This window comes from Erythranthe guttata, chromosome 12, assembly GCF_056151865.1.
Source record: "Erythranthe guttata isolate IM_541 chromosome 12, IM_541, whole genome shotgun sequence".
Lineage (NCBI taxonomy): Eukaryota > Viridiplantae > Streptophyta > Magnoliopsida > Lamiales > Phrymaceae > Erythranthe > Erythranthe guttata.
Genome location: NC_142544.1, coordinates 14,682,817 through 14,710,592, shown reverse-complemented (window position 1 = coordinate 14,710,592; position 27,776 = coordinate 14,682,817). Strand labels below are relative to the sequence as shown.

The window sequence follows — 27,776 nt, the reverse complement described above, 5'->3', positions numbered from 1 at the left end:
AAACATGGGATTATCAAATATCGGAGTCCTAATATACATAGAAAGTTTTTTCTCAAAGAGTCCCAATATAGCTCGGTCATACCATATGATATATAACAGAGAAGATATACAGCATCACATAAAGAAGAACGAGAGAAAGATTTAGATAGAGAGAAAAGAGAAGAGAGAAAGATTTACATAAGAGAGATGAGAGAAGAGAGAGAAAGATTTACATAAGAGAGAAAAGAGAAGAGAGAGATAGAAGAGAGAAACAGTTACATACGAGAGATGAGAGAAGATAAAAGAGAGAAGAGAGAAAAATTTATATACGAGAGAAGAGATAATAGAGAAGAAAAGAGAGAAAGATTTACATAAGAGAGAAGAGAGAAGAGAAAGGGGATAGAAGAGAGAGGAACGAAAAACAAACGTTTGTACGACAGGTAACTATTGATGGTTTTTTTTTCCGATCTAATTCATCTTCAATTTTAGGGTTTCAATAACTATATTACTGTTAAACACGGTAATATTAACTATACTACAGTTGAACACAGTAGTATTGCTATATCAATCTCTAGCACATCAATATTAACACAACAAAAGTCATTATTATTGTGTGATAGAGTAATATTTATATTTGACCGTTCAACAAAGGTTAACATAGTAAAAAGCCAAAAGAATTAATATTGATGTGGTTAACAATAATATTACTGAAACAATAGTAATATTACCGTCAACCACAATAATATTAGTGTTTACAGTAATATTACAATAGTACACAGTAATATTATTACGTTACTCCATCAACAACTCAAACAAAACGAAAAACCCAAAAAAAAAAGAGTAAAAAGCAGTTTACCCCCTAAACTATAGCCCGTTTTGCACTTCACCCCCCAAACAAAAAAAATTTGTACGTTTTTACCTAAACTACGGTTTTCGTTGCACGGTGCCTTAAAAAGGGAATATTCAGGGCATTTTTGCCTGAATCCCACACACGTGCCTTTCACGTGATTTTTCCAAGGGTAAAACCGTCTCATCACTTACAAATTAAACAAGGGCTGTATTTCGGTTTTCTTTCACCGACTCGATTAACACTTCAATATTTCTCTGAAATTTCCCCCCTTTCGTTTTTCTAGGGTTTTTAGTTCAAAATCTTTCCTCTCAAAATTTCTTCTGATTTGACGCGTTGGTTGCTCGAAATGGTCTGGAAATTAAGGAAAGGCAATGAAGAAATTCCTCCAGCACGATTTGCTCCAGAATATGGTAAGTTACTAAAATAATTATCGATCTCTGTTGTGCTTATTTGTTTTATGAAATCGATGACAAAGTTCATTTTTTATTCATAATGTTTCTGTTTTTTATTCAAAATGCTTCAGAATATGTGTTTAAAATATGAAAAAAGTATGGATCCCAAAAACATTGTTCCCTTTATTGAAGTATACTTGTTTATTTTCCCCACTATCATTTCTGGTATTTTTTTATTCTTGACTGTAATTTTCTATTCATATTAATGCAGGTCCTAATAGTGATTATTTTACTATTAGAATGTACCATTCTGGTAAAATTGTTGAGTTAAATGGCAGATATTATGTGGATGGCAAAGTTGATTATTTTGATTGGTGTCATGAAGATGAAATGTCTGTGTTAGAATTAAATGAAATGGCTAAAGAGTTAGGATTGAATGATGTGGTTCATTTTCTGCACAATAGGGGTATGCCACATGACTGCAATTATGTTTCAAAGTTAGAGCATGATATTGATACTCTGTGTTTAGTGAATTTTGCTGATGATGAAAGAGTCACTGAAATTTATGTTCAGCATGAATCTTCTGTACAATTGAGTGCAAATGAATCTGATATAGATACTGGGAATGAACCTGTTGGGGGTACTGAGAATGAGCATGTTGGGGGTACTGGGAATGAACCATTAGATTTGAGTGATGGTTTAATTGATATGAATGATAGTGATGGTAGTGATGGCCAATCAGTTGGGGAGGATTCTGATCACTCTGATTTTCTAGCTGATAGTGATTTTTATGATTCTGATGATGATATCCAGTATGATGACAATGTAGACTTTGATGTAGAATGGGGAGGGTTAAGGGAAAAATAAAAAACAGAGCCTACCAATAGAAGATCTAGGAGATTAAATAAAACAGTTGATGAAGAGGGGTGAAGCAAGAAAAAACTGAATGAATGCACCCACAGTAACTTCCCTGTTTTCAATGAAAAACTTGATATGTCAGACCCTAAATTTCAACTGGGGCTTTGTTTTAATGATGCTGAATCATTTAGAAGTGCAGTAAGACAGCATTCTATTGTCCATGGTAGAGACATCAAATTCAAAAAAAATCAAAAAAAATAAAGTCCAAGTAATTTGCAAACATAAAACTTGTGACTGGACAATTTATGCTTCCCAACTTAGAAATGAAGCTACATTCCAGATCAAGAGTCTTAATGCAGTTCATGAGTGCAATAGGAAAGAGAGGGTCACTTGTGCAACATCTAGGTGGGTAGCCAACAAATATAAGGATAAGTTAGCCTCAGATCCTAAATGGCCTGTTGATTCCGTGATGTCTATTGTGCAGAAATACTGTAAGCTTTTGTTCAGTAGGCATCAAATGTACAGGGCAAAGAAAAAAGCCACTGAGTTGAACACTGGCTCAAGTGTTGAACAATATGGCTTAATGTGGAGGTATGCTGCAGAAGTGGTTAAAACTAATCCTGGCACCACAATTAGGATTAAAACTAAACCTGTTGGGGATGGGAATGAAATGAGATTTAAAAGAGTTTATCTGTGTTGGGGGGCTTTAAAGGAAGGGTTTCTGTCATGGTGTAGGCCTATTATCTTTTTGGAGGGATGCCACTTGAAAACATCATATGGTGGTGTCCTATTGTGTGCTGCAGGGATATATGCTAACAATGGTATTTATCCATTAGCATATGCAGTAGTTGAAAAGGAGAAAAAAGATAGTTGGTTGTGGTTTATTGAATTGTTGAAAACAGACTTGAACATTGAGAATAGTGGTTTGTGGACTGTGATGAGTGATAAACAGAAGGGGCTCATTGATGCTGTAGAGTTGTTGCTGCCTTTTTCAGAGCACATATTTTGTGTGATGCACTTATACAGTAACTTTAAGTTGTCACATAGAGGCTTAGCTCTAAAAAATATTTTGTGGAAAGCTGCCAGAGCTTCTAGGATTGTGGATTTTGAAAGGGTGATGAGGGAACTGGGTGAGAAGGACAAATCAGCCTTCAAATGGCTTGCTAAGAGGCCTGCAGCACATTGGTCTAGGTCTTATTTCAACACAAACTCCAAGTGTGATGTGTTACTGAACAACATGTGTGAAAGTTTTAATGCAATGATTGGAAGGGCTAGGAGTTTACCTATCATTGACATGCTGGAAGCTATCAGAATGATCTTAATGAAGAGGATTCATCTGAAAAGAGACACGATGGCCAAATACAGTGGTGATATTTGTCCTAACATTCAGAGGCAGTTAGATGATTTGAAGAAGAAGTCTATGGACTACATAGCTCATTGGAATGGCAAGGATCAGTTTGAGGTGGAGAGCTGTTATAGGGAGAAGTTCAAAGTCCACCTTGGGGATAATAGCTGCAGCTGTAGAAGATGGCAACTAACTGGAATCCCATGTGCACATGCTATTTCAAGCATGTATTGCATGGGATACACACCTGAGGATTATGTTGAAGGCTGGTACAAGAAAGACAAATACATGGCAATCTACAGTCACTTGATGAATGCTATGGAGGGTAATGAGTCTTGGCTTAATTCTGGCAAAAGTAAACTACTTCCTCCAGACATTGAGAGCATGCCAGGTAGACCACAGATGCACAATAGAAGAAAACAGCCAGGTGAAGGGTCCAGGGATATACCAGCTCTTGTTTGCAAGAACATAACAACAATTGGAAAGTTGGGGAGGCAAGGAGTGATAATGACTTGCAGTTTGTGTCACCAGAAGAAACATAATGCAAGAGGTTGTTCATTAAGGCAACCAAGTGAGCAAGGCACCACTAGTGGTGCTGCAAATAACAAAAGAAAGGTACATGTCTAGGGTTTTTGTTTATAATCTTATTTCTATTATAAGGTTCTTATGTTCTTTTCTTTTGTCAATTTGCAGAGGAAGCAATCAAAGAAGGGCAAGGAAAAAATACCCAATCAAGTGTCTGAAACACCAGTGGTTAGTATAATAACATTAATCATTTTTTTGTATCTCTGATTATGAACTATATTTTCATTAGTGTATGTGAAATAATAGCTTTGATGAATTTTTGATAAATGTGAGTATGAATTATATTCTATATTTTGATAATTGAAGATGGATGATGATACCTTGAGCCAGGAAATTGAGGCTGTATATCAGAGCTTGATTAATGAAGCTGAAGAAACTTCAAAACAAACTGATGAGACTGTGAGTAAAAGACAGAAATTACCAGTTAGGAAAGGGAAGAAAAAAAGCATTCCAGAAGAGGTAAAAGATTTGATTTTTAAATCCTTGGTTAAAACAAAGCTTCTGAACATATTGTTGTTTTTATTTTATTTTTTGTACTTTAGGTGGTTCCAAAATCAAAAAAGAGCAAAGAACCTATGGTGGTTGAGCAACTGAAGGTTCCAAGAACATGGAAGGGCAAAGAACCTATGGTGGCCAGTCAAACTTCAAGAGTGCCAAGAACACCTAGTAGCCAGCTATCACAAACAACTGTAAACAGCACCCTTTCAGCAAGTCTACAAAGTGAACTGCACCACCACATTTCAAGAAAATTTTTGTTAAAAAAATTGTAATTCAAGACAGTTGTAATGCTGGCAACTCTTTTTTGTTTTGGTATTTGCTATTTTGGTATTGTTAGTCTGTCTTTTCGAAAATTGTATTTCAGAAGTTTTTTTGGAAGTTTTTTTGGAATATTTTTGGAAGTCTTTTTCAGAACTGGATTGAAGACAAATTTTTCGTTTTGATATTAATGAAGAAGTTGATTATCTAATAGTTTGTTGTGAATATGTTTATGCTTGTTGTGAATAACATCACAGTACATTGGTACATTTATTTATGTGTGTTCTTACATTGACAAACCAAATCACAATAGCCATTGACTTCATTACATAAAGAGTACATTAAGATGAATAAACCACATCACAATAGCCATTGATTTCATTACATAAAGAGTACATTAAGATGAAATTACATTACACAATCTGTTTTTGAAAAACAGAGACACAAGAACAATAGAACACAACTCACTACATAAAAAATCAAAAACTCCAAAATATCTTAATTTCAAGAACACAGATTTTCAGGATACACAAATAAATATTTTAATTTCAAGAACACAGACATATTATATAAGGAGATACACAAACAACCATGAGATTATCACTGCAATCGAACAAGCACTTTTCTCTTGAACTCTTCTTCATCAACTCCTCTTCACGCATGTTAATTTTCCGAAGCAGCCCAAGAATAATTTGACGAGATCTGTCACACATCGGGGGATCAATCCACACAAAGTAGTTACAGCCTCGAATTTTCTGGAAAAAAGAATTCAACATAATAATTAGTAGTTAATTATCTATAATTATAAACAACGTAAGAAGATCAAAACAACTATACCTTGTAGTTATCACATGTCGAGTATCTCCTTCCTGGATTTAAATCAGTCCAGGAAGTTCTTGTGACTACCCTTCTCGAACAATAACACGTTGTTTCCATTCTCTCACAAATTGCTTTCGTCTGTGAGAGACGACAGGAAAAAAAAAAAGACAATAATTTCTAAGGGATTTTCGTCTTTGAGAGAGAAGATAAAAAAACGGATGGGAAGAAAAAATAAGATTTGGAGCACAACAGATATAAAGAAGAAGAAGAAGAAGCAGATTAATTTTGGAGGGAAAATTGGACAAACGGGAGAGGAAAAGGGGGGAAATACATCCCTAGGTTAGTTTTTAAGTGATGAGACGGTTTTACCCTTAGAAAAATCACGTGAAATGCACATGTGTGGGATTCCGGCAAAAATGCCCGGAATATTCCCTTTTTAAGGCACCGTGCAACGAAAACCATAGTTTAGGTAAAAACGTGCAAAAATTTTTTGTTTGGGGGGTAAAGTGCAAAACGGGCTATAGTTTAGGGGGTAAACTGCTTTTTACTCAAAAAAAAAAAATACTACTATGATAAAGGGTTTGTGGTAATTTTGTCATATATATTAATTTTTCTTTGTTTCATAGTACATATTAAAGGAATGAACTTATTGACAAAAGATATATAGCCCATATATCTAAAATAATAAAAATAGTTGCAGGACTTATGCACACAAACCCCTGTCTATATATTTTGAAACACACTGAATATTGATGCAACCTATTTTGGGTTTTATGTGAATCTTCAATGATAGGAGTAATTTATTTGATAAATAAATAAGTACACAAATAAAAGAAGATAGAATATGCAACATCACTCTTTTATCATTTTTTTTTGAAATAAAATAATTAATTACATCTTTGTGATTAATTTAAATTTACAATAAACGATAGACCTATTTTATGTGTTTATTTGGAGAACTCGACTTTTGTAAAAAGGAATTTCGAAAGTTTACTTCTCGTATTCCAGAAAAAATATATTTTTGATTTTATTTTCGAAAAAAATTAATGGCATTTTTAATTATTAGAATTTTATACAAATATATAGGTTAAATAATACTCAAGCCCCTTGAATTTTAAACTTTTCGGACATGACTCCTAATTCTTTCAATATAAGCAGCATATGACCCTCTTGCATTGAAAGTACATGGAGTCATGTGCAAAATAATTTTCAACATCAAAGCCACATGGGATTGAAGTGCTATTTACCCAATAACCTAAATATACATGAAAAATTAGCAAGATCCCTCTGATTTGTAAAATTTATGTGGGAAATGATCCCTTTTTATTATTATTTTTTTTTATTTGAGAGAACTCCTTTCCTTTAAAACAACTCTACTCACAAATTTAAATTGTCCATTGTACCCTTCCAAAACCCTAATTTGAAATGATATTCCTTCATTTTTCTCCAACAATACGTAACACTCTCTCTCTCTCTCTATATCTTTCTCTCCTGATTTGGTAAAAATTAACTATTTTGGCCCATTAAAAGAAGGCCCAATGAAGGCCCAATAATGGGAAGCTTGCGAGAGTCCACTCCATGGCGAGAGAAGGGGAAGTTCGCGGTCGCCGAAATGAAAGGATGGGAAGGAATATTGTCTGAAAAGGGAAGCAGCATCGCCGACTTATATTTAATGCGTGTCTACTCAAATGTCAGGAACCACAGAGAATATACAGACTAGATGATTTGATAAATCAATGTTCTGGGCCTAGCTAGGAAGCCTAATCGAGAGCCGACCGTGGGTGCGAGGGGTCCCTCTCAGTAGCGAGAGGACAGAGGCGAGAGCTGCAAGATATGATTTAGGCAATATCTGACATAATCATCCTGCATTTAATATCCCTCTCCTCAAATGTCAAAGGAGTTCAGAGAATATGCAGTCTAGGGAATAAGCAGCTCACAACACTGTTCATAACACTGTTCACTGAGAAGACAGGTAATTTTAATTTAATAAGTCATTTGGAAGTCTGGAATATTTTGAGGTGACAACTAAAATAGAAGTGGAATCCGTATTTGGAGTCCGTTCTCAGAAGCCTCTCCTATAAATAGTAAGAAATTAATTCAACTAAGCATGATCTCTTTAAGAAAAAGTCAGAAAACATATAATTTATTCTTCAAAATCTCTTAAGTTAAAGATATACTGACTTGGCCGTCGGAGTGCTAACTCCGGCATCAGCCCGGTTCTCTTCTTCTGTGTTCTTATTTGCAGAATCTAGAAGATCCATAAACATATTCGGATCTAGAAGGTCCACCAACATATTCGGACGAATCATCTCCCTCTCCAATAACTTGCAAAAACCCATAAAAACAAGAAAAAAAAGAAAGAAAAAAATTTCCTCTTCTCCACCATCTTTCTTTACACCGTTTTCTCCATACCCTCAAATTCTTTTTTAATCTCAACCATGCGTTAACATATATATTCCTCACTTAGTCGAACTCCGATGGATTGCGCCATCTCCAAGCTCGTCCGTTACCGTCAGTCTCCGGCATTGACTTTTTTTTTTCTTCATGATTTCTCCGCCACCGGTTTCCGGCGTTGACTTTTTCGAAAATTTTAACATCTTTTTTCCCCGTTTAAACATCAATATTGTTGTGATTGACAGTAATATTAACTATATTACTGTTAAACACAGTAGAATTAACTATACTACAGTTTAACACATGCAAAAAACCGAATTCTCAAACCCATACACTAAAATCGTAAAGGTTTTGGACCTCCTCCGCCTCGGCCGATTTTAGAACACTGCATATTACTGCCAACCACAGTAATATTACAATAATAGACAGTAATATTATTACGTTACTCCGTGAATAACTCAAACAAAACAGCCTCGGCCGATTTTAGAACACTGCATATTACTGCCAACCACAGTAATATTACAATAATAGACAGTAATATTATTACGTTACTCCGTGAATAACTCAAACAAAACAAAAAAAGCCAAAAAAAATAATAATATTGATGTGGTTGACAGTAATATTACTATAACAACAGTAATATTACTATAACAACAGTAATATTACCGTCAACGATAATAATATTATGGGTAAATAGCACTTAACCCCCTGTGGTTTGGACATTTTGCACATGACCCCCTTATTGGATAAAATTATGCACATAACCCCTTGTGGTTTGGAAATTTTGCACATGACTCCATTATGGTAGGAAATTAGGCACATAACCCCCTTTTAGTTTTTAAATTTTGCACATGACCCCCTTATGGTATGAAATTAGGCACATAACCGCTTAAATATAAAACTGGAAAAAACTTAATTAGCCTTAAAGAATAAAGACTTCGTTTGAAAATAGTAGAATGATAATTTTATAATTAAAAAATGTCAAAAGAACAATTATAAATATGGAGTCCTAATATATATGAGTTTTCTCAAAGAGTCCCAAGAGTCCACGAACGATATACATATACTGCAGACAGAAAAAAGAAAGATTTATATCAGAGAGAAAGATTTACGAGAGAGAAGAGAGAAGAACGAAGAAAGAAGATTTATATCATAGAGAAAGATTTTAGAAGAAAGAAAAAAGAAGATTTATATCATAGAGAAAGATTTTACGAGAGAGAAGAGGGAAGAAAGAAGTAAGAAGAACGAAGAAAGAAGAACGACAGGTAACGTAACTGGTCGATGGTTCTCTGTTTTTTCCCGATCTATTTCATCTTCAATTTTAGGGTTTCATTATATTTCTGATTTTCTTGTATTCTCGTTATTACACTCGTCGTCTTTTCTGTTTCGTCGTCTTTTCTGATGCCGGGATCATGGGCGGAACGAGGAAATTTGATTAGGAGGGTCAGGTTTTTAAATTAATCCAACGAAGGGAGATTAAAATTTTGAGGGTTCACCCCCGATTTTTTTTAGAGTAATTCATTTAAAAAAAAAAGAAGCAAAGAGGGTCAAAACTCATATTTCGGTTTCGGTTTCGGTTTCGATTTCGGTTTCGGTTATCAAGTAAAAAGTATTTAAGTTTACTTGAAAGAATAGAGAAAAATTAAAAAATTAAAGGGTCAAAACTCATATTTTCAAAAGATTGGGAGGCCAAAACCTATATTTTAAAAATATTATTCAAAATTACTTGGATGTTTTTTTTTTTTTTTTTTTTTTTTTTAATCTTGGGTGTCCACTTATGTATAAGCACGTTTATTCTCGTTCATGTTTTCGTGAATTAGGTAAATTGCACAATTTTTTTTGTTTCCTGTCGAGATGGTGATCCGCATAAAAGGCAAAGTTGCAAAGTTCATTTACCCTTAATTTTTTACTGCCATCAACCGAAATCAAAACCGGAAACCGAAAACCGAAATTGAAAACCAAAACTAATTACATAAATCACAGACAATACAGGATCCTAGCCAGTTGCAAATTAGAAATGCTCAAAGTAACAAGATTAGCAACATAATAATATATTCGAACTTCGAAATAGTTTGTTGGCAATGATGACAACCTTAACCACACGTACACAGTGATACTGTTACAGTCCACTTGTATATCATCTCAGCTGTATCTCTACCAAAATATTCTTTGATTTGCTATACCTGAAAGAGTTATTTCAACGACAACGATTAAATTTTATCGTTAACTCAAATTAAATTTTCTTAGAATTATCACATTTTCTCGATTCATGTGGTCTTTACACAGTTTATGTGATTTATCACATCAATTTGTAATATATCTGCATTTCCCTGATTTATATGCCTTTTTTTTTTCTTTTCTTAGTGTTCAAAATTGATGGCTACCAATATCGATATATGGCAGCCAGTTTCAAGAAGCAGCCCCGATAAATTCGATTTCCTTGAGAATCAGGAGTTGGAAAAGGTTAGTTGTTTTAATTTATTTCTCCTTTTTCAAAAAATTATACTCGGAATTATGTGAATTAGATAATTGTGTAATTTGATTAAATTTTTTTTTTTTTGTTTTGGTTAGTTTCTTGCAAAGTCGGGAGTATTTGAAAGTCGAGAAGAATCTTCTAAAAGAGAGGAAGTTCTTGGTAGATTGGATCAGGTCATTATTTGTACTTTCAGAAATATATATATACATTTCTTTTAATTTATTTATTTAAAAGTGATTGAAACGTGAATTACTTATCTACAATCTACAATTACCGTGCAGATTGTGAAGACGTGGGTCAAGAACCTCAGTCGTGCGAAAGGTTATAGTGAATCAATAGTTGATGAGGCGAACGCAAAGCTTTTCACCTTTGGCTCTTACCGACTCGGTGTATGAATTTCGTCTTCTTCTTCCTTTGAGTGAAATTGTTTTCTTGATTTTTCTTCTGATTTATGAGGATTGACTTTGTATCTCTTCTTGAATCTAAATATATAGGTGCATGGGCCTGGTGCTGATATTGATACATTGTGCGTCGGACCACAATACGCGAGCCGTAGTGTAAGGCTTACTTTCTTAATTAATATCTGAAATCTTTTTCAACAGTTGATTCTCGATGGTTGATGAATTTGTATATAACTTTGTAATAAATGCAGGAAGATTTCTTCGGCGGACTTCAGAAGATGCTGTCAGAGATGCCTGAAGTAGAAGAGCTGCATCCTATAACCGAGGCTTATGTTCCGGTGATGAAATTCAAGTTTAACGGTGTTTCCATCGATCTACTATACGCAAATGTGTCCCTCTCCTGTATTCCTGAAGTACGAACCCTCTTTTGTTTCCAACTTTCATTATCTTTGTCCGTTTTATTGTACTTCAAATTCGATTTGAAATATTATATAATTGATACTTATTATTTGGTTCTTAGGACTTGGATATTTCACAAGATTCTATACTGCAAAACGTGGATCCAAAGACTGTTCGTAGTCTCAATGGCTGTAGAGTCACTGACCTAATATTGCGCCTCGTGCCAAATGTTAAGGTCCGAATACCGCAATTCCAAGCTGAAGATAATATAATATATTTTTTCTTAAATGTTTTCTAAATTATATTTTTATCGTATTTTTTAGACATTTTGTACTACCCTAAAATGCATGAGGTTGTGGGCGAAGCAACGTGGCATCTATTCAAATGTGAGCAAAATACCTAAACTTTTTTTTAATTTTTTTAATTTCTGGATAGAAGTCTTTCTGTTATTCTAAACGCTCGATTTCACTTGCCAGGTGTCTGGATTCCTAGGTGGTATTAATTTGGCATTGCTCGTCGCCCGGGTTTGCCAGATGTATCCAAATGCTATGCCTAGCATGTTGGTCACTCGTTTCTTTAGAGTGTACGATCAATGGCGGTGGCCACTTCCTGTTATGTTGTGCCCAGTTGAAGAAAAATCTTTAGGATTTCGGATTTGGGACCCTCGGACGAATTGCATGGATAAATTACATCGCATGCCAATAATAACTCCGGCATATCCGTCCATGAACTCTAGCTACAACGTTTCAGCTAGTACATTGCAATTCATGGTACAAGAGTTTCACAGGGGGAATGAAATATGTAAGGTAATTATAAAATAAAATAAAAACAAGTAATTTTGGTTGATATTTTTGTTTGCGTCTTTGCTGCGATTCGTTGTTTATCTCAGGATGGATGTATAGTTTTGTGGTGGTTGAATTAAAATGAGTCGAATTGCAATTGTAGGCCATAGAAGTAAGCAAGGGTAGCTGCTGGGATTCTTTGTTTGAGCCGTTTGCGTTTTTCGAGGCATACAGAAATTATCTTCAGATCAACATAGCGGCAAAGGATGGGGTTGACTTGTTGAATTGGAAAGGATGGGTCGAGTCTAGGATCCGCTTGCTTACCTTGAAGGTTAGTTGAACTGCTCTTTACATTTTATTTTTGTTGCACGTATATAGCCAAATTCTGATGGTTTATTCTCCGAAATTGAGTGTTCTGTTTGCACATTGCCCCTTTAAAATATTTTTTTTTTGTTTGGGGTTTAATTTGATTGATTAATTCCAGATTGAAAGGGACACGAACGGGATGGTACAATGTCATCCACACCCCGGTGAATTTTCGGAGAAATCGAAGCCATTTCAGCACAGCTATTTCATGGGCTTACAACGGAAACAACAAGGGAGTGCTAATCCAAAGGAAAGCCAATTACAAGTCGATTTAAGAACAACGGTTGATGAATATATAAATTACGACGTATACAAATACGCATCTTGGAAGGAAAACATGTCGATTCAAGTGTTCCATATAAAGCGAAAAGAGATACCTACTTTCGTCTTCCCTGGTGGGGTCCGCCCCTCTAAACCAATCGGAGAGAGACACCTGTCGGTTAAAAGGTCAAGGTCATGCACGACAGATGCTGCTATCGATACCATCAGCAAGAAGACGAAAAGAAATGAAAATACCGTACATTTAGATATTATCAGTGAGATTCTTGGCAACTTTGATTCCTCGCAACTGCTTCTTCTAGAAGGCCTGCGTTCGAATAGTAGTAGTTCTAAGCCGTTGATGGTCTTTACTGCAGAGCAAGATTCGGGAGCTTCGAAAACGGGAAACAGCGGATGCAACGTTCACATGCAGCAGGAGCTTGAGGTCTCGTCGATTTTTTACGCCTTCTGTTTTCGTCTGTACATAATCATTTTTTTCTTCCTACTTTATTCGATCATTCGACTTTATTGTAATGTTTTATTTTTCTCCACACATACTCTATTTTATTGTAATGAATATTCCTCTTTTGCACCTACAAAAGTGAGTGGCAACAGATGAAAGGGTATTTTGTGTAGAAAAAATGAAAAGGGCAAATTACGGCCACCCCTTGAGGTAAGGTTAAATTACGAAAATACCCTTCTTGTTTGGGTAGTTCAAATTAGAATATCCCCAAATATGTATTGTCTTACACCTCTACCCTTACAGTGTCGAATTTACCAATTGATGGAGGGATTTGTTCGTAAGAAAATACATAGTTGTAATTACTCAAATATTAAAGGGTATTTTGTAATTTGACCTTACCTCATGGGGTTAGACATAATTTACCCAAAAATGAAATAAGAGTAGATTTTCTATTACTTTTCATACAAAGGTTAATCTAGACCTTTAAAAATTAAAACATCTCTCAGAATCAAGTATAATTATACATCTCTTATTTTATATATATATATATATATATATATAACGAATTAGGCGGGAAAGGATATTTTGTGAAATACAGGAAAATTTACATGATAAAATGAACATAAATGGATTTGGTGCACATTTCCTTTAACATGTGGGATTTTCTTTTTGTATTTTATCCTTTGATTAAAGTAACTCCAACTTTTTTATTTTTCATGTTCAAAAAAAAAATTATGTTATCAGATTGCTAGTTGCTACGTCGCTTCCTGCTCTGTGTATTGAATTACTGCAAAATTATATGTAACATAGAATCTGAGATTATTCTTTTTTTCTTGTGCAGCCTCTTGAACTTATTGAACCATCGATCGCTTCTGTGCATACGCCAACGCAAAAACCACTTATCAGGTATTTGAGTTTACCAATCCATTTTTTAACTTATTTGCAACACAAAATTAGCCAAACAATTTTGTGTTGTATAATTCGTTTGGATCGAATATGGTTGTATAATTATCGTAGGAGTTTTTCTATTATTGTAAACAATTAGCGGCACTCTTTCCTTGTTATGCCAAACAAAATTTTAATGAGGCATATACTCCATTAACAAAATTTTATTTTTGGCAAAAAAAAAAAAATAATAATAATAATATAATAATCCCATTTGCTAAAAAATTTGATTTTCTTGCTCCATCTTTGTTTTATAGGTTCAACTTCACGTCTTTAGAAAGAACAAGGACGACAACGAACATTGCATCATGCAAGGGATATCCGTTACTCACCACAAACGGATCGGAGATGCGCACGATACCGACGGAGTAGATTAGCATTGAAGGCCCAATCTTTGTTTCATGATTGGTGTAGTTATTGAAGACCCACAAAAGCTTCTTATGGGTGAATTGAAGGCCCAAACTTCCTTAGTTGGGTAGGATCGAAGGCCCGAACCGCTTATCGAAGGGTTTGGGTAGTTAGTCATTCTTAGTTTACGACACGCCTTCTTTTCAATTAGGTGTATGTATTTGAAGGCCTAACATTTTGTATATAATTGTTAGGTAATAATAAGCCTCTTTTGAGAGTTATTCTATCTGCATTAGCACATGTGCAATGTAAAAATGTTAGCTTACTTACTTTCAAGTTTTGTTGAACTTGATCGGGTATGCCCGTAGTACTTGTATATATTTTGAGACGTGCTATTTCCACCCTCAAAATATCAAATTTCACCATCAAATTAAATATATTTCCATTTTACCCATTTTTTTCTTCTTTCACCTATATTTTTTATAAATTTATAAATCGTCCACCACTAAACTAATTAATAAAAAAGGCCCCACCATTTTCTTTGGACTCTTTATCGGAAAATCTCACCCTCTCCACCTTAAGTGAATAATACTTTCGACAGAGAAAAACATTTCCGAAAGTCAAAAGAACATGATTCACGTTCTTGGAGAAATAAATTAAGAGTGCTTTGTATGGAAGATCATGAACTTTCTCTAGAATTGGCTAGTTTAGCTTAATATAGTTTTGTTTCCTAAAAATAATTACATAATCCGTAGGTCAATTGATATGGAACTTTCAATATTTTGTAATAAATATTTTATGCAAAAAAAAAAATAATAGAAAAATAGAAAAAATAAAAAATTGGAAAAATTAAATAAAATATAAATAACTTAGAACACATGAAAGGATTAAACGAATATAAGGAAATGCATGCGGTGAATTATAAATTTGAGGGGTATTTAAGACATTTTATTTTTCTTTGGTGGTGAATTGAGATACTTTGGAGGTGGAAATAGCAGCACTCTATATATTTCTTTTTATATATTTACATTTTCATTTATCAAGAATAGAAATATTAATGATTTTTTATTTGGTGTAAAATTTAATAGAATTGGTAGGAGACCAAATATACTATTTTGTTAAAATAAATTGTTAAACGGTAGAACGACGTACTACATATGGAGATAACCCCATTTTGTCACCATAAGAAATAGGATTTAATGAAAAAAATGGTGTTAAGAATGGAATATTCTCTAAGATAAGTTGTTTGTACACGAAAATCTTCGAATAGAAAATACGTGACAGGAGATAAGTACGTACCTAGAAGTTTACTGTTTAGAGCAGCTCCAATGGAGAGATATCAAAATGGAGCATTAAATATTTATTTGATGCTTGATATAATACTTTGATACTTCTTGAAAAAATATTCACTCCAACCACAAGTATCAAATAGATTATCAAATTTTAAGTATACGAATAATTATATTTTGAAATGCCACGTGTCAAATACTGATAGGTTAATTAGGTGGTTATGTTTTTGATACCTCATTTTCCGGGAGTATTTTTGCACCTCGGGGTGGTTGAGTATCAAAATAATTCTCCATTTAATGCCTCCATTGGAGAAGGATTTTTTTAATTTTAGAGCATCAAAGTGGTAGTTTTTTAGTTTGATACCTCATTTAGTGCCTCCATTGGAGTTGCTCTTAGTGGTATCTATCAAATAAACAAATAAAAATTAAAAAGTCTTTATTAATCTCTTTAATCCACTTGCGAATTAATGGCCAATAATACTCTATAATTTGCAATTATGCTTAATCTAATGTTGCAATTTGTGGAGAAGATATTGGCAAATCTTTTTAGTTTCAAACCTTCTACCTGATCACCGCCCAAACACGTCCTTCAACTCTTCGATTGTTTATTTATTTGAAATTTCTTGCAAGTATTATATACATACGAATATTTTCCTACTAGTTGTAATTGAAATATGCAACTTGAATTAATTAATATAAACTTACAATTATTGAAACCAAACAATTGGTTATAATTTGAATGCCAAGATTAAGTAATGAAAAAGATGAGGGATATTCCATTCCTTTATCTATATTTTGTGAGTGCATTATTGCCAATTTAAACATTTACTGTGGTTGTTTGTTATTGTTTGGATTCTTCTGTTGAATCGTGTTCGGTTTCACTGATGGCGATGCACTTATTTTCGTTTATTGTCAGTTCAATCATTCATATCGATTTTAGTAGTATATTATTTAATCAACTACATTATAGTTGATTAATATCGTAGTCGGTTAGGAAAAACAATAAAAAAAAAAAGTAAAGAAAATGAAAAAAAAAATAAAACAATATTTGAGGGGTTTTATCTAACATCCCTATTATAAAATGAAACATTTTTTCAACCAGCAACAATATTCCTAACAATAAACAATCATTAGAAAAAAGAAAAAGAAAAATTGAGAATTTAATGAAGAAACAGAATCGTATAGGCAAAACTTGGGGATAATTACAGTTTTGGTCCCCCAAGTTTGCACGTTTTTCACTTTTGGTCTTCCATTTACTGCCGTCAACAAAATACACACTAATGTTGTCACATTTTAACACATTTAGTCCATCCGTCTGTTTGACCGTCAAGAAGTAACGGTCAACTGTAGAATTAGAGCTGAATTTGGGATTTTTCATAGATAAAAATTGCACTCAGACCCCTGCATTCTTTTAAAATATTCTAAAAACCCCTAAAATTTTATTCAACCCTAATTTAACCTCAATTTCATCATTTAATCAATTTTGACAAACGACCCCAATTTTTAACACCATTACGTTGACCGTTCACCGCCGTTGATTTTTTTTTTTTACTTTTTTTTCGGCATTGACTTTTTTATTTAATATTGATTTTGACGCCGTTCACCGACATTGTATTCTCGGCTAACAATGTTGACTTTTTTATTTTTCTTGATTTTTTATGAACTTTTTCCTGTGACGTTTTTTTCAGATCAACACAGTTACTATATAACACAATAATAATACTATATTAATATCTAGTATCGTAATATTAAAATTACAAACTTCCAACAAAGTTTTTATCTAAAATTCAAGGGCCAAAATACAATTTAAAAAAATTCTAAAATCCATGATTTTTTCCCCTCAATTTTTTCTTCGTGGAACAGCCCTTGCATCCCAAATTTCTTCCCAAAAAATATTAAGAAGATGAATTAGGCATGTGCGGAGAAAATTTGGAATGAGATAACCTAGTACAACGGTTTTTTGGGCTAACACCTGCCGTTAATTTTTATCTTTTTTTTTTGTCTTAAATTTTTTCCGTTATTGAGATGCGGCGACTTTTTCCTTTTTTCTTTATTTTGACTTTTTTTTATGATATTATTTTCTTGTTGATTATCAGCTTTGAATTTTTTTAAAATTATATTTTCCATTACCCAACAACTTAAATAAAAATAAAATAAAAATCAAGAAAAAAAATGTCAACGCTGTTAACCCGACATTCAAACATCGGTTAACAGCGGAAAAAAAAAAGATCAATCGAAAAAAAAGTCAACCGAGTTAAAACAAAAGTCAACGTCGAATTATCCAATTTTGAAAAATCGGATTCATTGGTTAAAATTGGTTAATTGATGAAATTGGGATTAAATTATAGTTGGATAAATTTTTAGAGGTTTTTAGAGTATTTTGAAAGAATACAGGGGTCTTATTGCAATTTTCTCAAAGAAAAACCCCAAATTCAACCATTGACCGTTACTACTTAACGGTCAAACAGACGGAGGGACTAAATGTGTTAAAATGTGACAACTCTAATGTGTATTTTGTTGACGGCGGTAAATGGAGGATCAAAAGTGAAAAACGTGCAAACTTGGGGGACCAAAACTGTAATTATCCCGCAAAACTTGAGAAACAAAAAAATCTTCTCATCATAATAATATCAGACATTTAATTTGTACCACACGTTTAAAGCATATCTCCATATCTCCATATTTCCATATTCATATATATAATAGATGATGACAGAAGAAGAACTCGTTCGATCTTTTATCTGATCGAAGAAAAATATTAGTTATATCTAAAATATAATGGTGATTAAATAAATCATTTTAATGACATCATCGGAAATTATTAATAAGGTGTATGGAATTCCACGTTGTTGTTCAAACAAAATACGGTTTCCCTTTTAAATTGAGTTTGGATCTCTACATAATTAACATTAGCATAATAATTAGCATATCTAGATTATATTAGCATTAGCATCAAAATTAGTATTAGCATTAACATTAACAATATTAACATATTAGTATTAGTAATAGTATTAATAATAGTATTAGTATAATATTAGTATTAGTAATAGTATTACTATTGGTATTAGTATTAGTATTAGTGTTAGTATTAGTATTCGTATTAATATTAGTATTAGTATCAATATTAGTATTAGTATCAGTATTAGTATTAGTACAAATATATATTAGTATTAACATAAGTATAATTATCCGTATCAATATTATTATCGGTATCAGTATAAGTATCAGTATCAGTACCACAATATGTATCCGTACCAATATAGCTACCAGTATCTGTATCATTATTAGTATCGGTATCAATATCGGTATCGATATCAGAATAAGTATCAGTATCGGTATCGGTATCGGTATCGGTATCGGTATCGGTATCAGTATATATATATGTAACATTAGCATTAGATCATTAGCATTAAAATTAGTTTTAGCATTTATATTAGTATTAGTAATAGTATTAGTATCAATATTAGTATTAATATTACTATTAGTAATAGTATTAGTATTTTTACTAATATTAGTATTAATATCAGTATAGGTATCCGTATCAGTATTAATATCGATATCAGTACCATGATCGGTATCAGTATCAATATCAGTATATGTATCAGTATCGGTATCAATTTTAGTATCAAAATCAGTATGAGTATCAATATTAGTATGAATTTCAGTATCAGTATCAATATCAATATTAATATTTGTATCAGTATTATGTGTATAATATTTTTATTAGTATTTTTATCAGCATCAATATCAGTGTGAATAACAATATTAGTATCACTATTAGTAATAGTATTATTATTAATATTAATATTACTATGAATGTCAATATGAGTATCAACATCAGTATTACTATCAACATCAGTATCAGTATTAACATCAATATCAGTATCAATGTCAGTATCAGTATCACTATCCGTATCCGTATCAGTATCAGTATCAGTATCAATATCAATATCAGTATTTGTATCAATATCAGTAAGTATTAGTGTTAGTATTAGTATTAGTATTTGTATTAGTATTAGTATTAGTATTAGTATTAGTATTAGTATTAGTATTAGTATTAGTATTAGTATTAGTATTAGAATTAGTATTAGTATTAGTATTAGTATTAGTATTAGTATTAGTATTAGTATTAGTATTAATATTAGTATAAGTATTAGTATTAGTATTAGTATTAGTATTAATATTAGTTTTTAGTATTAGTATTAGTATTAGTATTAGTATTAGTATTAGTATTAGTATTAGTATTAGTATTAAGGTTAGTATTAGGATTATAATTAATATTAGTATGAGTACCCGTATTAGTACGAGTATCAGTATTAGTATTGGTATCAATATTAATATCAGCATTACTATTATTATTACTATCAATATTAGTATTATTATTAGTATTAGTATTAGTACTAATATTGATATTAGTATTAGCATTAGTATTAGTATTAGTATTAGTATTAGTATTAGTATTAGTATTAGTATTAGTATCAATATTAGTTTCAAAATATTGAAATCAACATTGGTATTATTATTGGTATTGGCGTATACATCTTTTCTAGCTTTTTTGTAATATTTATAAGTTGTGTTGTTGTTTGAGTAATGTGCATCACTAATTGAATGTTGTTAGTGATAAACTTGCAGGTTATTTGAATATCTATTGTGTTACCTCTATGCTACTGTGTTTGTTGTTAAGTTAGTTATTTTGGAGAGGATTCACATGGTATAGTAAATTGCATTTCATGAAATAGAATTATACCATATGTTTTAAATTATTTCACTTAATCTTCATATCGTGCTTTGCGCCATTCGCATATTTTTCTTACTAATATTTAATTGAATTTCATATGTTACAACTCTGAATTAAGAGATAATTTTTTTTTTATTTCATTCCATTTTGTTTTACTTGAATTGGTGTTATTATAAAGAGATAATCGTTTAAATATTATTATTTTTATCATTTTAAAACTGATATCCGTGCAACGCACGGGTGAAGTACTAGTTTCTTTTTGTAAAGGTATTGACATAGTTTTCATTACATATTTTTTTAAAGTTTTTATTTGTTGAAAATATTAATTCTTAATCCGTCCATTCAATTTTCACCCCAAAACAAACATCATATGAATCCATTTGAATAAACTATAGTAATATATTCCCAATAAAAAAAATAAAAAATTATTCCTTCTAAAAAAGATAATAATAATAATAATAATAAATAAAATAAACAAAAATATTCCAAAGGTGGACCCTTCCACACATGGGCCTTCACTAAGAGTTAAAATCTCTCCAACTCTTTGGGTTCCTAATATTACCCTTTAATACCCCGCCGGGGAATACGATGCTACACCCGGTAAAAATCACCGGGTAACTCTCTTATTGATATGTGTCATTTTTAATTTATTTTATAATTATTTTTCTAAAACTCAATGGGCCATAACTGAACCTGTAGTGGAAATCTTAGCAATTAAGGTGTCTGGTTAAAATCACCGGGTGTAGCATCGATATTGCCTACCCCACCCCACCCCACCCCACCCAAAACAATTACACCATAAACTCCCGCATTACAATATATATATATATATATATATATATATATATATATATATATATATATATATATATATATATATATATATATAGACACACGCACAAGGGAGAGAGAGATATCTCAATCTGGTTGGCTAATAGAGAAAATGGGGTTACAAAACCAGCTCTCGGATTTGTCATCTGAATCAATCATCGTACTCATGGCAGTACTAATCGGCAAGAGCGTACGTTATCTACGCTCCGTTCTCTTCACTATTATGCACGCACTCGGCCTATTCTCCTCCGGCCACGCCTTCGAACCGGCCGATTGCCACCATTCCGGCATCTCCATGTGCGATTTCGTCGGGTCTGGTTTGGCGGGGGTTGTCCTTCTATGCGAGCAGCTCAATCTCAATCCGGTCTGCTCGTACCCGTACAAATCGGACGAAGACGGTGGCGTTGACCACCGGTTCGGGTCGGCCGATTGCGTGGTCTGCCTGAACCGGATGGGGGATGGGGACCGCCTGCGCAAGCTGGCCTGCCGCCACGTTTTCCACAAGGATTGCATCGACGGTTGGCTCGGACACCTCAACTTCGGATGTCCCCTCTGCCGCGCGCCGCTGGTCTCCGACGAGCGTGTTGAATACACGAGGAGGCGCGTGGCTGGTGATCTTCTGGCTTGGTTCCCTTTACAATGACTCGTCTCTCCACGGCGCGTGGCGATAAAACGAGCTTTAATCTAAGAGATGATGACGTGGATCTATTTCTTTTTTTTTTTTTTTTTTTTTTTCTTTTTCAATTTCGTGTTAAAGGCATTTTAGCAGTTTTGACCTTTGACTTTTTCCCCCCAGTTATTGGTATTTGGTAGTAATTTTTGGGAGTTCTTATCGATCTCCTGATTTTTTTGAAGAGTTGTAGACTCTTTTAAAATGTTTTTGTGTAAATTTTTCATCCTGTTTTGAATAAATAAATATAAACGGTGATTTGTATGTATACCACTATACCCCTGCATATCTAATTTTTTTATTTAGTGTCTTCTTTTTTCTTTTTTTGGAGTATAAAAATGGTGGTTAAATGTTCTTATAGCTCATTTAATAATCCCACTCGAAGTGCTCTTGCCGTAAATAGTTTATATTAATAATTCCCCTAATGTTTGTTTACGTCTTACATCGACCCCCTTATGGTATGATTTTTCAAGGAATTTTTTTATTACGTGGAATATTCCAATAATGCTTATTGTACCCTGCACACACGACATTTCTTTATGGTATTTTTTAAAGACAAAAATTACTCTCAGGTGAACTTTACACGAAATCTTTATTCTTCTTAAATAACACTTTCACAAATTTTTCTTATTACCATGACCACCCCGAGGGTAATTTTTTAGTTTAAAAAGTACGATAATAGAAATGTCACATTTGCAAGGGTAGACTCCATACTTTTTGGGACATTACATGGAATAAAAAAGATTCCGTAAAAAAAACATACCATAAGGGGGTCGTGTAAGACAGAAACAAACATCAGGGCGAATTTTGGTATAATCACCGATAAGTGGGGGTGTTTTCTGTAATTTAGCCTAAGTTCAGGAGGATTTTCATAATTTATCTTATTAACAAAGATTATTGTTCTTTTACGTCTTAACGTTTGCTTATACCCTTATAATATTTTAATTAATCTTAATGCCAGTTTGATAATATAATTAAATATTAATTTCTGATATATTTAATATGTGTTTTTTTATGCTTCAGCTACCACACATAAAAAAATTGATATAAATGTTTGAGATTGAATATAATTGTTTTTTTTATATTAAATAATAGATCATTGCAAAAAAAAATTTATTGCAAAATCAGAATTTGTGATTAATATTAGTATTAGAATTAGAAATATAATTAAGATTCTTTGAATTAGTATTAGTATTAATACTAGAAATAGGATTCAGATTGTAATTAGGATTAATATATATACTATTAGGATTATGATTAATATTAGTATTAGAATTATAATTAAGATTATGATTATGCTTAGTACGATAATTAGTGACATGCATTAGTATTAATTAGGATTATGATTAGCATTAGGATTGGGATTAGAATTAGAATTAACATTAGCATTAGCATTTGCATTATTAGTATTAAAATTATTAAGCTTATGATTAGTGTTAGGAATAGGATTATGATTAGGATTACTATTAGAACTATTATTAGTGTTATGAATATAATTAGGAATACGATAAGGATTTGGATAATATTAGAATTACAATCATAATTAACATTAGCATAATAATTAGCATATCTAGATTATATTAGCATTAGCATCAAAATTAGTATTAGCATTAACATTAACAATATTAACATATTAGTATTAGTAATAGTATTAATAATAGTATTAGTATAATATTAGTATTAGTAATAGTATTACTATTGGTATTAGTATTAGTATTAGTGTTAGTATTAGTATTCGTATTAATATTAGTATTAGTATCAATATTAGTATTAGTATCAGTATTAGTATTAGTACAAATATATATTAGTATTAACATAAGTATAATTATCCGTATCAATATTATTATCGGTATCAGTATAAGTATCAGTATCAGTACCACAATATGTATCCGTACCAATATAGCTACCAGTATCTGTATCATTATTAGTATCGGTATCAATATCGGTATCGATATCAGAATAAGTATCAGTATCGGTATCGGTATCGGTATCGGTATCGGTATCGGTATCAGTATATATATATGTAACATTAGCATTAGATCATTAGCATTAAAATTAGTTTTAGCATTTATATTAGTATTAGTAATAGTATTAGTATCAATATTAGTATTAATATTACTATTAGTAATAGTATTAGTATTTTTACTAATATTAGTATTAATATCAGTATAGGTATCCGTATCAGTATTAATATCGATATCAGTACCATGATCGGTATCAGTATCAATATCAGTATATGTATCAGTATCGGTATCAATTTTAGTATCAAAATCAGTATGAGTATCAATATTAGTATGAATTTCAGTATCAGTATCAATATCAATATTAATATTTGTATCAGTATTATGTGTATAATATTTTTATTAGTATTTTTATCAGCATCAATATCAGTGTGAATAACAATATTAGTATCACTATTAGTAATAGTATTATTATTAATATTAATATTACTATGAATGTCAATATGAGTATCAACATCAGTATTACTATCAACATCAGTATCAGTATTAACATCAATATCAGTATCAATGTCAGTATCAGTATCACTATCCGTATCCGTATCAGTATCAGTATCAGTATCAATATCAATATCAGTATTTGTATCAATATCAGTAAGTATTAGTGTTAGTATTAGTATTAGTATTTGTATTAGTATTAGTATTAGTATTAGTATTAGTATTAGTATTAGTATTAGTATTAGTATTAGTATTAGTATTAGAATTAGTATTAGTATTAGTATTAGTATTAGTATTAGTATTAGTATTAGTATTAGTATTAATATTAGTATAAGTATTAGTATTAGTATTAGTATTAGTATTAATATTAGTTTTTAGTATTAGTATTAGTATTAGTATTAGTATTAGTATTAGTATTAGTATTAGTATTAGTATTAAGGTTAGTATTAGGATTATAATTAATATTAGTATGAGTACCCGTATTAGTACGAGTATCAGTATTAGTATTGGTATCAATATTAATATCAGCATTACTATTATTATTACTATCAATATTAGTATTATTATTAGTATTAGTATTAGTACTAATATTGATATTAGTATTAGCATTAGTATTAGTATTAGTATTAGTATTAGTATTAGTATTAGTATTAGTATTAGTATCAATATTAGTTTCAAAATATTGAAATCAACATTGGTATTATTATTGGTATTGGCGTATACATCTTTTCTAGCTTTTTTGTAATATTTATAAGTTGTGTTGTTGTTTGAGTAATGTGCATCACTAATTGAATGTTGTTAGTGATAAACTTGCAGGTTATTTGAATATCTATTGTGTTACCTCTATGCTACTGTGTTTGTTGTTAAGTTAGTTATTTTGGAGAGGATTCACATGGTATAGTAGATTGCATTTCATGAAATAGAATTATACCATATGTTTTAAATTATTTCACTTAATCTTCATATCGTGCTTTGCGCCATTCGCATATTTTTCTTACTAATATTTAATTGAATTTCATATGTTACAACTCTGAATTAAGAGATAATTTTTTTTTTATTTCATTCCATTTTGTTTTACTTGAATTGGTGTTATTATAAAGAGATAATCGTTTAAATATTATTATTTTTATCATTTTAAAACTGATATCCGTGCAACGCACGGGTGAAGTACTAGTTTCTTTTTGTAAAGGTATTGACATAGTTTTCATTACATATTTTTTTAAAGTTTTTATTTGTTGAAAATATTAATTCTTAATCCGTCCATTCAATTTTCACCCCAAAACAAACATCATATGAATCCATTTGAATAAACTATAGTAATATATTCCCAATAAAAAAAATAAAAAATTATTCCTTCTAAAAAAGATAATAATAATAATAATAATAAATAAAATAAACAAAAATATTCCAAAGGTGGACCCTTCCACACATGGGCCTTCACTAAGAGTTAAAATCTCTCCAACTCTTTGGGTTCCTAATATTACCCTTTAATACCCCGCCGGGGAATACGATGCTACACCCGGTAAAAATCACCGGGTAACTCTCTTATTGATATGTGTCATTTTTAATTTATTTTATAATTATTTTTCTAAAACTCAATGGGCCATAACTGAACCTGTAGTGGAAATCTTAGCAATTAAGGTGTCTGGTTAAAATCACCGGGTGTAGCATCGATATTGCCTACCCCACCCCACCCCACCCCACCCAAAACAATTACACCATAAACTCCCGCATTACAATATATATATATATATATATATATATATATATATATATATATATATATATATATATATATATATATATATATATAGACACACGCACAAGGGAGAGAGAGATATCTCAATCTGGTTGGCTAATAGAGAAAATGGGGTTACAAAACCAGCTCTCGGATTTGTCATCTGAATCAATCATCGTACTCATGGCAGTACTAATCGGCAAGAGCGTACGTTATCTACGCTCCGTTCTCTTCACTATTATGCACGCACTCGGCCTATTCTCCTCCGGCCACGCCTTCGAACCGGCCGATTGCCACCATTCCGGCATCTCCATGTGCGATTTCGTCGGGTCTGGTTTGGCGGGGGTTGTCCTTCTATGCGAGCAGCTCAATCTCAATCCGGTCTGCTCGTACCCGTACAAATCGGACGAAGACGGTGGCGTTGACCACCGGTTCGGGTCGGCCGATTGCGTGGTCTGCCTGAACCGGATGGGGGATGGGGACCGCCTGCGCAAGCTGGCCTGCCGCCACGTTTTCCACAAGGATTGCATCGACGGTTGGCTCGGACACCTCAACTTCGGATGTCCCCTCTGCCGCGCGCCGCTGGTCTCCGACGAGCGTGTTGAATACACGAGGAGGCGCGTGGCTGGTGATCTTCTGGCTTGGTTCCCTTTACAATGACTCGTCTCTCCACGGCGCGTGGCGATAAAACGAGCTTTAATCTAAGAGATGATGACGTGGATCTATTTCTTTTTTTTTTTTTTTTTTTTTTTCTTTTTCAATTTCGTGTTAAAGGCATTTTAGCAGTTTTGACCTTTGACTTTTTCCCCCCAGTTATTGGTATTTGGTAGTAATTTTTGGGAGTTCTTATCGATCTCCTGATTTTTTTGAAGAGTTGTAGACTCTTTTAAAATGTTTTTGTGTAAATTTTTCATCCTGTTTTGAATAAATAAATATAAACGGTGATTTGTATGTATACCACTATACCCCTGCATATCTAATTTTTTTATTTAGTGTCTTCTTTTTTCTTTTTTTGGAGTATAAAAATGGTGGTTAAATGTTCTTATAGCTCATTTAATAATCCCACTCGAAGTGCTCTTGCCGTAAATAGTTTATATTAATAATTCCCCTAATGTTTGTTTACGTCTTACATCGACCCCCTTATGGTATGATTTTTCAAGGAATTTTTTTATTACGTGGAATATTCCAATAATGCTTATTGTACCCTGCACACACGACATTTCTTTATGGTATTTTTTAAAGACAAAAATTACTCTCAGGTGAACTTTACACGAAATCTTTATTCTTCTTAAATAACACTTTCACAAATTTTTCTTATTACCATGACCACCCCGAGGGTAATTTTTTAGTTTAAAAAGTACGATAATAGAAATGTCACATTTGCAAGGGTAGACTCCATACTTTTTGGGACATTACATGGAATAAAAAAGATTCCGTAAAAAAAACATACCATAAGGGGGTCGTGTAAGACAGAAACAAACATCAGGGCGAATTTTGGTATAATCACCGATAAGTGGGGGTGTTTTCTGTAATTTAGCCTAAGTTCAGGAGGATTTTCATAATTTATCTTATTAACAAAGATTATTGTTCTTTTACGTCTTAACGTTTGCTTATACCCTTATAATATTTTAATTAATC

General features: G+C 32.2%; 3 protein-coding genes and 2 pseudogenes across 5 annotated transcripts; all 5 read left to right on the top strand.

Moving 5' to 3' along the window:
• The first annotated feature begins 1,100 nt into the window (after positions 1–1,100).
• Positions 1,101–2,387, top strand: LOC148766559 (uncharacterized). The gene is made up of 2 exons (XM_088826586.1): positions 1,101–1,239; positions 1,493–2,387. The coding sequence occupies exons 1-2, from the start codon at positions 1,176–1,178 to the stop codon at positions 2,086–2,088; spliced, it is 660 nt and encodes a 219-aa protein (XP_088682712.1). The 5' UTR covers positions 1,101–1,175; the 3' UTR covers positions 2,089–2,387.
• Positions 2,388–2,548: 161 nt separating this feature from the next.
• Positions 2,549–4,826, top strand: LOC148766558 (uncharacterized). Its single transcript, XM_088827341.1, has 3 exons — positions 2,549–4,177; positions 4,316–4,468; positions 4,552–4,826. The coding sequence occupies exon 1, from the start codon at positions 2,549–2,551 to the stop codon at positions 4,049–4,051; it is 1,503 nt and encodes a 500-aa protein (XP_088683467.1). The 3' UTR covers positions 4,052–4,177; positions 4,316–4,468; positions 4,552–4,826.
• A 4,105-nt stretch (positions 4,827–8,931) lies between these two features.
• On the top strand, positions 8,932–13,294 carry LOC105954173 (nuclear poly(A) polymerase 1). Its single transcript, XM_088826481.1, has 11 exons — positions 8,932–9,243; positions 10,343–10,441; positions 10,550–10,627; positions 10,736–10,843; positions 10,949–11,011; positions 11,107–11,268; positions 11,376–11,489; positions 11,578–11,640; positions 11,731–12,060; positions 12,200–12,367; positions 12,521–13,294. Exons 2-11 carry the CDS (start codon positions 10,355–10,357, stop codon positions 13,277–13,279), a joined length of 1,932 nt encoding a protein of 643 aa, XP_088682607.1. The 5' UTR covers positions 8,932–9,243; positions 10,343–10,354; the 3' UTR covers positions 13,280–13,294.
• An 8,047-nt stretch (positions 13,295–21,341) lies between these two features.
• Positions 21,342–22,212, top strand: LOC148766557 (E3 ubiquitin-protein ligase RHA2A pseudogene; annotated as a pseudogene). The gene has a single exon (XR_016035054.1). The product of XR_016035054.1 is annotated as an E3 ubiquitin-protein ligase RHA2A pseudogene (transcript).
• A 4,010-nt stretch (positions 22,213–26,222) lies between these two features.
• LOC148766556 (E3 ubiquitin-protein ligase RHA2A pseudogene) lies at positions 26,223–27,093 on the top strand (annotated as a pseudogene). The gene has a single exon (XR_016035053.1). The product of XR_016035053.1 is annotated as an E3 ubiquitin-protein ligase RHA2A pseudogene (transcript).
• The last annotated feature ends 683 nt before the right edge of the window (positions 27,094–27,776 follow it).